At 46.4% G+C, this 14,784-nt stretch overlaps 1 protein-coding gene across 7 annotated transcripts in view; it reads left to right on the top strand.

Moving 5' to 3' along the window:
* Window positions 1–14,255, top strand: part of LOC139106372 (uncharacterized) — a 159,787-nt gene extending 145,532 nt beyond the window's left edge. For all 7 annotated transcript variants that reach the window (XM_070663088.1, XM_070663091.1, XM_070663086.1 and 4 more), the window contains 2 exons: window positions 13,006–13,297; window positions 13,417–14,255. In XM_070663088.1, coding sequence (XP_070519189.1) covers window positions 13,006–13,102 — 97 coding nt within the window. In that variant the 3' untranslated portion in view covers window positions 13,103–13,297; window positions 13,417–14,255. The remainder of the gene's footprint in view (window positions 1–13,005; window positions 13,298–13,416) is intronic.
* The last annotated feature ends 529 nt before the right edge of the window (window positions 14,256–14,784 follow it).

The raw sequence follows: 14,784 nt of genomic DNA, 5'->3' as shown, positions 1-14,784 counted from the left end.
TTCGGAAATGCCGCTCGGTAACGTATTCCCTCCTCCGTTTTCTTTTACGCTTCCAATGTTCGCTTTTTTCTTCCACGGCGCGTATCTTTCAGCTTGCTTCCCGTGCTCCGCGTCGATTTCCTGCGCGAGCTCAAGTGTTTCCATATATTAATAAAATTTATCACAATTGTCGAAATATTTTAATAAGCAGCGTTTTCACTTGAATCTATCGTCAGTTAAAGTACCGCACATCAACGCGCTTGCTCTTTACAAGAAGTGAAATAAGAAGCCGATAGTATCGCTCATAAAAATTCTTCTACTACGAATTTATCATTTATGTATCATATTTTATATCGCTGCATTGTGAAGGCGGTAAAAGAGGTGAGCCGCGCACGCCGGAAGGAAACGTTATTAAAGCGGACGATAATCTTCCGGATGTAAAGCACCGATCGGTGAAGGGTGAGGGGTGGAAGCTGGGGAGACTAAAGGGTGGGCATTCTCTTTTTGCCACACGAGATACGACCGGGTAGCAATAAATAAGCGCGCGCGTCGAGCGGGGAGTCGGCGATAATACGTGATCCCCTTGCGTTGAATACTTAATGCTAAGTACTCGGTGTATCTGCATACACACCTCTCCGCTCCGCGAGCGCACATGTATGAGTGAGCACGAGCGCGGGCGTACGTATTGTCCGGGTATCCTCCGCGCGAGCTTCGTGTGTTTCCTTGCATGTGGAAGAAACGCGAGCATACGTAACATGGAAACGGTATAGGCGGTGGGAGCCACTATTGAGTCGCAGCACAATAAAATAACACGAAATACTCGGTCGGGAGGAGACGGAGGGCGAGGGAGGAACGGAGCCGTAGGGAGAGGGCGAGAAAGAGGAGCCCGGCAGCCTCCCTTCGGCAGGGCGCGGAGAATCGAGCTCACGGTAAGTGGGGGGGGTTGCTTCTACCGCCGGTGTGTATGCATTATGCAGGAAGATAATGCTCTCGGATACTTTGTCCGTATGGGAATAACGCGAAAAGCCGTGAGCGCCGGGAGCTTAGATCGCGGGCGTAACTCTTTCTACGAGCCGCCATTGAGAATCGAGATCGCGCCGTTCGTTCTGGATGAAAAAAATATGCTGACAGGTAGCTGTAGGACTTGTAAATGCTCCGGTGCCATTATTTTTAATTGAAATTTTATTACATTTTTATTACTACTTCCCGAATGCATTTAGCGTGTAAATTATTGGTAAAATATATCGTCATCGTCGCTCAGATAAAATCGTTGCGCCGTTCTTTTAAATCTAAGACAGAGTTGTCCCGAGACTCGCGAGACAAAAGTAATTTACCAGCAAAACAGCTGGCAATCTGTATGCGCGTCTCCGCGCTTAAAAATAAGTTGAAAGAGTGCCTCGAGGGCGAATTGATCCAGGCGGTATATGATGACATGCAGCGGGTACACGTGCACCGGTGACTTTCGATGCAACCTCGGATAGCAGTGCGTCGGGAGAAAGCGAAATAAGATCATAGTAGACTCAAAGGGGGAAAAAAAGGTAGGTCGGCGGGGTGCAAGGGACAGACGAGGGGGGGGGGGTTGAAGCGAGACGCTGAAGAAATGAGAGGCCGTTACGAGTTCGTGGCGAAGAGAGAAGCGAGTCGATACGGATACGGTGATGCACACGCACACACGTATATGCGGGACACGTGTGCATCGCGAGGGTACGCGCATACATGTTGGACCGTCGGCGGTCTAACCTAAATTCTGAATAAAACCGGGGGGTTGCATAAGAGATCAGGGGCGTGATGAAAAACAAACAGCGGTTTAGGTTTGCTGTTTGATCTTCGAGCCGGGCATTCACAGAACTCTCGACTGCTGCGCGGGTATTATCTATTGACTGCATGGTATCGCGGCTGTGTGTACGGATCCGGCGAGCGAGAAGCGAAACGGGAGCGCGAGGGTGGCCGTATCGCGATTCGGGATGCAACGACGGAGAAGGAGTTAGCAGCGGGCGCTGATACGGCCGGCCAACCGCGGTGGATGATGCACACCTATATATGTTAACGACGACGGCGGCGAAGCCTTTCAGTTTCCGCGACCGACACTACTATTGCGTCCGCTTGGCATTCGGGAATAGCTTTTATGTGCGAGCTATCTTTCATCTTTAGCGCTTGATGATGCATTCGAAACTCGGGGAAAGAAAGGAAGCGGACTCTTAGCCGAGCATCGGCTTTGATTTCCCGCGCGAGTTCCGCCGATGCGTCGTTGCCGGTAAGAAAAAAAAAAAAAAAAGTAAGCGTCGCGAAAAAAGTATGCAATTGATCACATTTGAAGTCAAATTGACGATAGCATTATGCAAAACGCTCTGCCTTTTCTGAGATTTACATAGTAACGCGAAGCCGGCGTTACGCTCGTTGACAATCGAATATACAAACCGATAATCCAATCTGACGGTGCGGTGTCGCGCCGTAACATCGTGATGGAAGGATTCGTGGCAATAAAAGGTACCGGCTTACCTGACAGTGTTTGCAGGGCAGGAAGCGTGGGGCACGTAAACCATTTCCATATTACGTGGGTGAGGGAAAAAAGAGAATGCGCACGTCGAAGTGATGGGCGTTTACAGGCGGACGAGCAGTAATCCGTAGGTAACCCTTGTTAGTGACGAATCGCTACCTACCCTGATATCGTCTGGCACTCAATTAAGCCTACCCGGCTACTCCCCCCCGCCCCTGTCCTTCGCCCGATTCGATTCGAGCAGTCGACGGCCGTGATTTTCTTTTTGGAGGCGCGCGTGCATAAACATCCGCGGCGAGGATCGATCCTCTCGAGGCATCGGGGCGCCCCTGTAATTTGACGAATAACTATTGACAATTCCGCATTCGGTATTTGAAGTCAGGATCAGTCCGACTAGAAATAACACTACCTCTAGATTTTCCATCTTGATCGAGCCGCTTTAACAAGTATTGACACGTGGCCTCGCCTGTTTGGACGAGATGAGATCTCCGCTCGCGATCGAATTGATCTCGCCGGAATTAGGATCGAGTTGGACAAGACTATCACGGTGTTGAGACATTCAGACGATGGCGGGACCCTCTCTTCGAAGGCTCTGAGATATCGGCATACACACGCGCAAGCTGGCGGTAGCAAAGAACGGATAGATAGTCGAAGGGAGAAAGGTAGTTAGATACACTACTCCGACCCCCGCCGATTTCTGACTCCGGCTTCACCGCGGATATACGCACGCTCTTTTCGTATACATCCACCAACCACCAGCCGTTGCCACCCCTTGCCCTGGCTCGTCTTGAAGCCTCCTCAGGTTTTTCCTTTCAGTGTTGCCTTATTGAATATCCCGCGAGTGGAAAATCAGTTCAACCTACTTGAAAGGAGACGACCGAGCCAGTTCGCCCCCGCCGTCACTCTCCCTCCCTGTCACGTATTTTCCCAGCCTTCGTTTTCCCCGCAAACCTTACGGCCGAAGTTATCGCATTCAATGCGATTTCCCGCCGATCAAAATCGGATAGCGGAAGAAGCGCTTTAGGGGGGGAAGGGGAGAGAAACCCTCAGACGAGCAATAAATTGTCGTATCGGATTTCCAGGTAAACTGATTGTGCGATATCCGCATTCTGCACCGATGTGCTTTTTATACGAACACGAAATCAACGATGGAATTTACACTACTGTTTCGTACGAGTTCTTTGATTGCGCTCCTTGTTACTCCAAATAAAACTTTGTAGTTACAAATAAATTCGGATTCAGGCCGTATGACTCACGATCGTGCATTAATAATTAGTTTTTTTTTTTTTTTTTTTTACGATCCATTAATCTCCATTTATTACAGGAAGAGAAACGAGCATCAACGATGTCTTTCGGGAGATCTCTCAACGTCGACGCGTTTAATAGATTGCCGTTTTAATATTTTTATCAGAAGAGGAGAGGAAATGCCGCTTTCCTCTCGTGGCATCGGCTGCTCGCGAATTGGAAGGGACTGCGTTTCCAAACGGCACCGCGAGCCGTCACGTTTGACGTCTCCATGTATCATCCGTCGGTTTCCATTACACGCGCGCTCATAATATCGCGGGGGATGCGAGACGACGGGCGAGAAAAAGAGATAGAGAGGGCGAGAAGGGGAGAACGCGCGCGAGGGGCAAGCAAACTCGCGCCGCGTTATAAGTGTATTCGAAGCGAGCGCGCGCCGGTGGAATGAACAAAATAAGGGTGGAGGGAGGCGAGCGAGAAGAACCTTCGCGGTAGCGTGGATTTCTTTGCATAGGGAATTCGATCGTTTGTCATGTATACGCCATCTTGCCGTAAATTGCCGGGAAGAGCCGCGCTCTCAAAATTGCCTGTATGCATATTGGATGTTCGTATACTTCCTAGCGTAAATTCAATGCGCGATGTAGATATTCCTGGCGCACGTGGGCTATGAGAAATTGCGATTGGTTGTTATTTACTGCAATCCCGCCGCTATTCTTTGTCGCGGCTTTGCGCGCGTGATTGCTGATAGTGCGGCTGATAGTCGGCGAAAATGCTCGTTTCTCTGATCGAGTTACTTGCGGCTATTTTTTTTTTTTTTTTGCCAGCTTATTATTGTCGTATTTTATTTTAATTACTGTAAGATTATTCTTTGCTCGGAATTAATGCAGTCATCCTCGGAAGTCAATATCGTTAATTAAAATGGTTCTCCCGACGCGACGCTTTTTACTCCGAGTTTCTAGGCCACCGTCGTCAAGTCTTTTAAACGTGGAGTGCTGGCGGGTGTTGGCAATAGGGCGAATACCACAAGCACTCGACCTGTCGCTCCTTGTTGGATATTTATTCGTTCGTTCGTTTTTATTTATACTCAGGGTTTGCGAGGGCCCATCTTATTTGCACCCGTTCGAACTCCACCCCGGACAAGCCCTTTAAACGGCTGCGGGACTCGAAACCCTTTGCCGTTACCGTCGCGTTGAGGAAGAAAAAAATTAATGGGCGCATTCGAATAAATTTTATTAATTGAATCGCGCGTAGGGCGCCGCAATTCGACGCGGGTCGGTCCTATCCCTTTGTAAATGCAGGGCGACTTGTCGCAACCACCTTTTAAGCTCGTTTCTCCATGGCAGAAAAAAAAAGGAGCGAGCCAGCCGCCGATTGCCTTTTACTTGTTATCACATTCTCGATTATTACGCGGCTCTCACGGGCAGACTTTTCACAACGCACACCCGCGTATTTTATGCGCACGCGACTGTTTGATGCGAAGATGCGGTATTAAATTTTAATTTTCTTTTTATTCTGCGAGCATTTTTATTCTTTGAAAATCAAATTAATTCCATTAATTTAAAAATAAAATATTTTACGAGTAATGCGAATTAACTTTTTTTTTTTTCTTCCGTTCGGGCGCGTATCAGTCATTCTATAAACGCGAACTAATGTTTTTTTCTTTCGAAATACGTCGGCTATTCTATTCTATAAATGTTTTACGTTTGATTCTTTTGAGAGTAAAAGAAGCGAATGTAAAGAAGAATAACAATGTGCGCGCGAGTTGCTTTGCGATAGCCAATTTGTAAAACGCTGCTATTACCGCTAGATTTTGCGTAATTTTTATACCGTTTCTTTTTTAGCGGCGTGCCCGAACGAGTTTTGCGCAAATGTTGCGCGTTTAACATACTTTTGAAGTATCCTTTAGCGTAAAGCACGCGAGACGCGGTAGCCTCGGCATTGCTCTCCGCATTGTAACATGACTGTGACGGATACGGTCCTCCTGGGTATTGCTCCGCGATTCCATGCACGCTCATTAGATTAATCTCCGAGCTTCGTTGAAAGCTCGCCGCGACGGGCACGTTCAAAAAACAAGCGTGCACGGCAAATTCATCTCGGGCCGTCCAATGAATGTCCTCCCCCCCTTCCTCCCCCCGAGTGGACATCGGTCGAGCGAAGACGCGAGTTATCGTCGAAAGGGACGAAAGGGGCAGGCGCACGAAAGTGACTGTGTTATCCAAGAAAGAAACGAGCGAAGAAGGATAGGCGCAACTCGATGTACGCATGTTAAGTCATACCGCGAACGTTATGAGAATGCAGGACGACGGGGGAGGAGAAAGAGGAACGATAGGGGTCGGGGATGAGGTAGACGGAGCATAAAAGGAACACTAGTAGGTATTAATATTTAGCGTCTCTGAAGCCGCCCGCATTCAGGCAACTCCGCTGGATTTCCATCCCCGTCCCCCGTTACACATCCCCCAACCCCCCTCCGTTATACCGCCGCCCGCCGCCATCGACGCCAGCGTCGCGTCCCTTCCGCAGGCACCGATCTTCCCTTACCTCGCCCTACCCCTCGCGCACGTCTCTTTACGGTAAAATATGTAAATCTAACCAATATTTCTAAAGATACAGCGGCGTACACGCGGCGGGGGCTCTTTTATGACGGGGCAGAGCGCGAAACCCGCGGATACCGCGTTAACGCCGCGGTGTGCGTGTCTGTGCGCGTATGCATCTGTGCATGACGGAATCTTTTCGCTCGTGTATGTAAGGACCAGCCCAAATACACGCGAACGTACATACATGTATTAGCGCGTACACTATCGCGTGGCACCGTTGTGCAAGGGTAAAGATAGACGCCCGTGGGGGTGGCCGTGTGTTTATGCGCGCGCGTAAGCTCGCGTATAGATACGCGCGTGTGTGTGCGAGAGCTAGTATTTGAATGGGGCTTGAATATCATCCATGAATATTTTGCAAGTTCCTATTTAAAAGAACGCGGAGCGCGAGATCGCGCGCGCGCGCGGTAAGATATGATACCGGGCGGCGGACCACCTCGAACGCTCATGCGGGAGCGCAGAGACGATGGTATACGGGTACGAGAGGTACCTACTCGAGAAATCGATAGTAAAACCCGGAGGAGGACGTCTCGGCGAAATGGCGCTTGCAGTCGCGCACATTTTTATGTAGACATCATTATCCGCTATCGCCGGCGCTAATGGATTGCAGCTCGCCTCTCATTGTTTTATGAAAATTTCTTAATTCTTATACAAATTGCAGTTCCCTTTATAATGTTTCAACGAGTATTAAATTGCCTTATAAATAAATCACTCTTCCACTCGGGGGCATAAATCATTTTCAGCCGCCTTCTTCGCAATCGGTAATTTTGTTCTATTGCCTGATTTAATTTTTTTTTATTTATTTTTTTTTCTTTTTTTTTTTTTTATTATTACAATTATGAGATTATATTTCTTACGTGATATGCGCAAGCGGTAACGTAACGAAATGCATAATTACGACCGGCAATTCTTTAAGTCATTTCCCAACATCGATATGGCGCGCACGTAGTATACGCGCCGAAAGATCCCCCCAGCGAGGCTTTCTTATTCGAAGGGGGTAGGTAGGAAAGACGGCGCACCTTTCTCTCAGCGGAGGCGGTTGGAGGACCAATTTTCACGGCGGCGGGATATATCCGGAGGTCTCGGAGTACCGAAGGGTTGGCGGCAAAGATCACAAGTAATTGAATGGGGGAGAGGGGAAACGGTCCCGCTTCAACCCCCGTGAGTGTTCAACCAATTAATCCACTTCAGTCCCGAAGGCAACCCCGCGAGTATCGAGTCGCCTTTTTTTTTCTCTATTACGCTGTAGACACAGTAAGACGTATTGAGATCGAAGGAGATACCTTTGGGATTCAAAACATCGACGTGCCCGGTCCCCACCTTCCATTCTTGCACTATCGATCTTTTGGCGTTGTCGTTTCTTCCGCAACTCCCGTTCTTGTCTTTCCTTTACTTCACCGATTTCCGCTCGCGTTTGTTAGATCTGCGGAACTTATACGCACGCATATTATTACGCGCACACATGCACACGCGCGCATTATCTACGAATTACGTAAAAAAAAAAAAAAAAATTATTTTAAATTACCACGAGTTTTCAAAATCAAAAAAATCTGTTCGCCCGCGTGCTCGATGCTTACTACACGTTTAGATTAAAAATCTGGAACAGCGCTTCGACGGATAGCATCGTCTGGGAAGGCTCATAGTATCAAAGCGATCCCGCGACACCAATTAAGTCCCTTTCGAGCGAAATCGGGGATGGTCCGGCCAATAAAACAAAGTAAATCCTCGTCCAGTCTAATCTTCGAGATAGAGAGATATAGCGGGGGTGGGTGGGAGAAGACAAAGAGGGATGAGTTGTCGGTCTCTCGCTGGTACGAAAAGTAACGATTGCCAGGTACTCCTGAGATACGGCCAAAAGAGATTTTAACCAGACCCGTCGCAAATCCTGGATACGTCCCCTAATAATACTCAATTCCAATGTGGATTAATAGCGGTTTATTCCCTTCCTTCCTGTCCGCCTTCCTTTCGCCTGTCGCATCCGCAGTGCCTCCCATACGAGCCGCGACTCGGATACTGAATTCCTATTAACGCCCTAGTAATTAAGTGGAGAAACTGCTTAATCCGGCCGCACCGCGCGATTGATCCTGCGCAAAATCGTTTCCCATTCGAACTAACGAGTCTACATCGAGCTCATCCTTAACGAATGCCGTAGGAATTGATCCTGAGCGCTCAGAGTACGATCTTAATTTTTTTTTCTTTGCTCTTTCAATGCAGAATTTATGTCAAAACTTTCCTTATATCGACGTCGCGCACACTGATGAGAAAAGACGAAGTTTACGGCGGACGGTAACGGGCCGCGTTGTACAGATTGTCGAATCGGGAAAGGACAGGAGAGGGCAGCATGCTAATTTATGGCACCCTGGCGCTCCATTACGAATATTTATCCGTGGCGAGTTTAATCTAAACTTCGAGAGTCCTCCTCGTCGTCCTCTTCCTCGAGTCGCTCCCTTCTTCTTGCAGAGATCGCCGCGGATTTCTACCTACCTACCTACCTACCTACCTTCCTTCCTTCCTTCCTTCCTTCCTGCCTTTCCACGTCGTTCACCTCGTCGTTCTCGCTCCTGTAACGGAGAAACCCGGCGCCTTAACGACGTATTGTCTCCGCGACTTATCAAAACAATTCGTTGAACTACTACCCGTGCCCTCCGCCGCGGCGAACATTGTTTCGCCCGCCGCTGATTAAACGAGCCGACGCCATTTTCGAAATTCGTCACGCGGTTACCTCGATAAGACGGTAATGCTGTAGTTTTCCTGATATATCGTAATGAGAACGATAAGGCATTTAACATTGACACGCTTTGTACGAATATTCAATCTCGTAAATTATTTATGCACTCTTTATATATTTAATTAACCTTCGCCCACGTGTAATTTTGTTAAATTTTTTTTAATTGAATATTTCCAAGATCTATAAAATTATTTATCAATTAAGTTATAACCGCAATATATAATTATCGAATTATTGCTCTCGTTTTATAAAGCGTTTCTAGTCAAACATTCAATTATATCTTTTTACAAGACGCGCAGACGTTTCGTCGCGTATGCGTAAGTCGCCGATCGAAGTGTCATAAGCAGGCTCGTAATATTCGCTCGACAAGATAATCTTTCGCAGCGAGGAGAGCACGATAATTTCGTCGTTCCAGCCATCGTCCCTCATTCCCCGTTTACGGTTATATCCTTATTTCTCGCCACCCCATTTTTCCGAAGCTCCTTTGCATATTAACAATATCGCTCTTCGAAGAGACGGAGCGGTTTTAGGATAAAAAATTATGGAGACAACCCAGCCACCCTCGAATCTCCTCCATCTTTCTTACTTCGTTCCCTGTTCCGCCTCTTCTCTTCCTGTTCCTTATCGCTTGGTATTCTCTTTCTTGCTTTCCTATCCCTCCCCCTTTTTTTTTACGATACTGCCAATTACACGCCCGTTTAAATTCACTATCCGACCGAGGCAAATACCCCCGATATAAATTTTTATCGTTCGCTACGGGGTTCTGCTCTCTGTACTTCCTCTCTCTATTTTATGACACGTTTCATCCCGCGTCAGCTCGTCGTTTGCGATTTCTATTCTCGCTCACGTTTGGTTGAAAATCCTTGAACGTATCAAATCTGTATTTTCTGTAGATATTTAAATTTTTACGCTGCATCGGGGAGCAAAAGAAAATTTTTCCCCGTTAGGAAAAAGCTGCTGCCGACGATGGCAGCAACTCGTTGATAATTTACAACGGAAGATTCGCCGAGGCTTAGTTGACATTACGGGCCCATCGAGTTCCCATTTTAGGCGTTTTAAAACCGAAACGTTGAGCGTATATTTGTCGCGTTTCTTTAATACAGTGTCAACCCTCTGCCCATCCCCATGAACGTTACCCGGCGAATGTAACAAAGTACTCGAAGAGGAAGGTTTTCGAGGGTGATATTACTCTGTAATAGATATTACGTTCTACCTGCTCGCATATTAGATTTTAATATAGAAGATACGAGAGAGCGGCGCTGAATACTTTTTCCTTTGTGAAAAATTCACGTCGGCTGCAACTTTTAATACGTAATACCGTCGGCAGGCGCGCCGCGTCGTTTGCGAGCGTATGCTAGACGAGCGCATACGTATGCTATCGAACGTAGAAGAGACCGTAGGCGAGGTATACTTATGGAACTCTCGCGCTGTCACTTCGCCGAGAGTGCCCCCGTCGCTCTTTTTTTGTACACCCGGCGAATTTAATTCCGCCACGTTATTTTTCGCCGGTACCGTGTTTCTCGATTTGGACCGCGGGTCGTCACTGTGTATTTTCATCGATGCTCCATTATTTTCAGCTATTGCATTAATTACTCCCGGCGCGTTATTTCATAAAAGAGCGAAATGTGACTTAAAAAGCACGGTAATAGACGGATAAGTGTATATTTGAAAAAGATTTTGTCGGAAATAGATGTATACCGCGCAGAATTTAATTTAGTACATAAATTTTACCATGGCTAAATTTTTTTCTTTTCTTTTTTTTTTTAATTGACGTATTTCAAAAGAAGTACCGCAGATTAAGAATAAAGCTCGCAATGCTTTTACTCGTCTGAAGTCAAAATTTTGGATGGCAATTAAGTTGCGATATTTTTACAGCTTTAAGCTCGAACGCGAAATAAAAATCCTCGCGGTAAAAGGAAAATCAATGATTTGTAACGAATCAACGTTGAGATAAATTACACGTATGATTTGCACGGTCATTTTCGTCATCAAAGTGCATCAGTGGGTTAACGGGGGACGGTAGGACTTCTCGTACGCCTTGTATGCAAGTCAGTGTAGGTAGTCGCGATGCGATGTGTCTCTGACGCGTTGAAGTTAAGTGGATGCGCCTTGACGAAGTCGATCTAATTAACTTCGAGGCCTCTCACCCTTCGGCCTAAATATCGCCTCCTGTCCTAAATGCGGATCAGTGAATTGCCAGAGACGCGGTTACGGTAGGAGAAAGGGCTGACGTTGCCGTGGAAGCTAGGGCCAAAGCGCGGGGGTGCTACATAAGGGGTTGTTTTAACGAAACCAGCTTCCCCATCCCCCCTTGTCGCAGCCTGCTTAAACGCAGACAGACGCGCGTGTGGATTTTACTGGCGCGTGTAAAGCGGTTGTCTGTTCGGTTTATTTGTAATCAACGCGATCGTGTCTCGACAAAAGCGAAATATAGCAACGATAAATGTATTCCGCGAGTTTATTTCGGCTCTGTCTCCTCAAAAATAGCGTATATAAAAATGTTGGCCTCACGTTGAATAAATGTACTCTTGATAATTGCTTAATTATTAAACCTTGAGTTGAAACTAGAATTTCAAGTATCGTGAAATCTTTTCTTCGATACAGACGACGGTTGAAGCCTTCAGCATTTGTGAAATATAAATGCTTCACATTCTATTGAAATTTCGAAGGGGAACAATCGCGCTTGTCTCGTTCTCAATCAAATTCTGTTTTCTCAGCTAGGAAATTCCTAAGACGTTTGACGTGCCCACTCCCATGCTTACAGCACGACAGACCCTCTTTAGAGGGAGGGGGGGAAATTTAGATTCTTTTTATATCCAGATATACAAAATGTAGAATGCCCCGAAAGATAGGGATCTCGCAGAGTAATCCAGACCTCTGGCGATTTAATATTAGCATAATTTTGCCGTTTCACAGTTCGCAATAAAAATAATAGTCGCACGTTACACTGTAGTAACAGCTAATTATTATGGTATTCAGATATTTGAAACTTTCGCGATTGCTGCGAGGAGGAATGTTGACTCGATAGGGGTTCCGTCACGTAATCGCGTTATCCGCGAATACCGGATTCCTAAGACGTTGTCCGTACCCGTATCTCGGCTGACCCGTTTCCGATGACCATCGCGATTCACAGGGAAATACGAATTCTTCCGGGCATCGGGTGGATTCCAGTGCACGGGCTATTGAAAATACCACTTTGACGTAGCCGCATGCTCGAAGACACCGGCGCCGGTCGAGTTTCGTCGGTCTGGCATTTAATGTAAACGTCGTATCGTCTTTCGCGACGCAGGCGCATATAACGAAACATAAAATTTCCGCAAGCTCTCTTTTCATTCGCCAAAGATGCACTAATTAATACCAGTGTTAAATATAATATATTTTTAATGAATAATTGGTTGCGCCGATCGCCGTATCCGTTCGAGTAATCACCGAGATTTATCATGCTTCGTTATCGGGCGTAATCAGCTGCGAGATTTGATGAAATCAAGTCTTGTTTGAAATTGTACTTGACGGAAAATCGGGAACGTTTCGCGAAGCCTGTGAATGCAGATGCTGACACACCCACGCCGCTGAGCGACGCGATATCGCGAATTCGGATTCGACGGTAGTAAACCAGTACTAAATCTTGAACAATCAAACGTCCATTGTTTGCCTAGGTCTGTCAGTCGACGGAATACCGATTCAGCGATTACGTTGCGAGTATATCCGCAGACGCATCGACTGTACACACTCAATACTAACTTGCGCTCTTCTCATATACACATGTATATATTTATGTAGATTCGTACACAGGGTGCTGCATTTGTACACAATATTGTATAAATTATATATCGTGAGCACTAACGTATTAGTAAATGTAACATTTGCGTAATGGCACCATTAAATACATTTTAATAATTTACGACACATCCGACGTATAAAAAAAAAGAGATCTCTACAATTTAATTTTTTTCATTTATTTGTTACAGATCGTCTTACCAACACTTTGCCGAAAAGTGTCGCACGCCGAAATTATACGAATACGAACCGCACTCGGTTCGTCGGTCGCGTCGGGAATGCCGATAGTAATCGCGCGTTTATTCACGATTTATTTCTTTCGGGAGTACCGAAAAATAACGCGCGAAAGTGTTTTCTCGCGATAGTAATAAATCCGTTCGCGTTCGCGAGTGTCTCGTACGCGGAAGGATGGCTCGTCACGTCCCATCTGAGAGGAGGAGCAGGCCTCGGATAGGCATCCTGCATCGGCGGAGCAACTTTTAGGTAAGGATAAATTTATTAAATAAAATATTTATTAAATAAAAACTTCAACTTAATTTTTTTTATTAATTTTTAAAATTAATATACATATCTACATTAATATATTTCTTTTTATGTTACAGTCACCGGCAGAGATCAACAACTCCGCTGACGCTCATGCAGATTGGTAAGTCGCATGATTTTTTTTCCTTTTTTCTAATTACATTAAATATTTCCTGCCACATGTTGTTTAAGAAATTTCCGAGCGCTGACTGAATCGATTTAAGTATACGATCAGCTATTTAAATGAAGTAAAAAAGAATCTCGAACGGGGGGCACAGTTTATGTATTTAAGCAGGTTGGCGATTAAATCGCATTTCTCTATCGTCGTGTTATCGCGTGTAGGTGCAGTGCGCGACGCGATCACAATAGCGAATTTGGCTGCCTTTGATTTGAAGCGAAAACAATGGGAGGCAGACGCTACTTACGTGCACTGTTATTTCGCCGGCGCTGCCAGCTATAATATTCGTAGGTGATTGCATACGCTCGCGAGGACGAGGACGGGGCTCGTTGCACTTTTATCGCCGGCACGATCTCCCGGAATGGAGGTGCGAACATTCCCGTTAACAGGCACGGACTTTATATGCTCGTCCGAGACGAATTTGCTATTAACCCGCGACTGATTATAGAAGTCGTAATTATATCGAGTGGAGGAGACGTCGATACATTCGCTTCTCCAGTTACATTTTTATTTCTTTTTTTTTTTTTTTTTTTTAATCTTAGCTTTGATTTTTTTATACGCTGTATACGCGGCTCTCTGTAAATTCGCAAATCGAACTTCGCAGCTCGTTCGGCATATCACGGAAATATTTGCCATAAATTACGATACGTTATTGACTGTTAGCTGTACGGGAGATACGAGATAGTCGCATTCGCTTCGCGTCGTTGTTTTTAAGAGATCCAGCCAAATCGGCTTTGTCGATCGCGATGGTGGAATCTGCATCGCTCTTTGTGCCGGGCTCGGCGCCGACGCGTGACACAAGTATGAGAAAGAGCGAAAGAGCCGCGGAGCAAGAGGGACGGGGGGGAGAGAGGAAAAGTGGAGTGGGAGGCCATTACGTAGACGTAATTCAAAAGCGGGAACGTATGCTTCATTTATTAAAGAGATTGCCTCGAAAGATTGCTGTTTCGCGCATGGCTACGTCTCCTGGCGCTGCCTTGCTTCCCTTCAGCTACGGTCGCTGGCTCCTACGCAGCCGTCATCATTATTGTGCCGGTGCCGCTGCAGCAGGCATTCGAATTACGGCGCGTTTATATTCAATTTGTTTCTAGAAATTACAATTTGTTGGGAATTGGCGCGGCAGACGACGCCAAGGAGCTGCGAGCTGCCCTCCTTTTTGCTCACCTTCGAGCTTTCGACGAATCGTTGCTCCGCCTAGTTCATTTATCTCCACGCTTAACTTCAATACCTCAAAGATGTGTCAAACGTAAAATTATGCGCGCGATTTTAA

Source organism: Cardiocondyla obscurior, linkage group LG11 (genome assembly GCF_019399895.1).
Source record: "Cardiocondyla obscurior isolate alpha-2009 linkage group LG11, Cobs3.1, whole genome shotgun sequence".
Classification (NCBI taxonomy): Eukaryota; Metazoa; Arthropoda; class Insecta; order Hymenoptera; family Formicidae; genus Cardiocondyla; species Cardiocondyla obscurior.
Note: the sequence above shows the minus strand (reverse complement) of the source record. Positions and strands in the feature narration are given on the sequence as shown.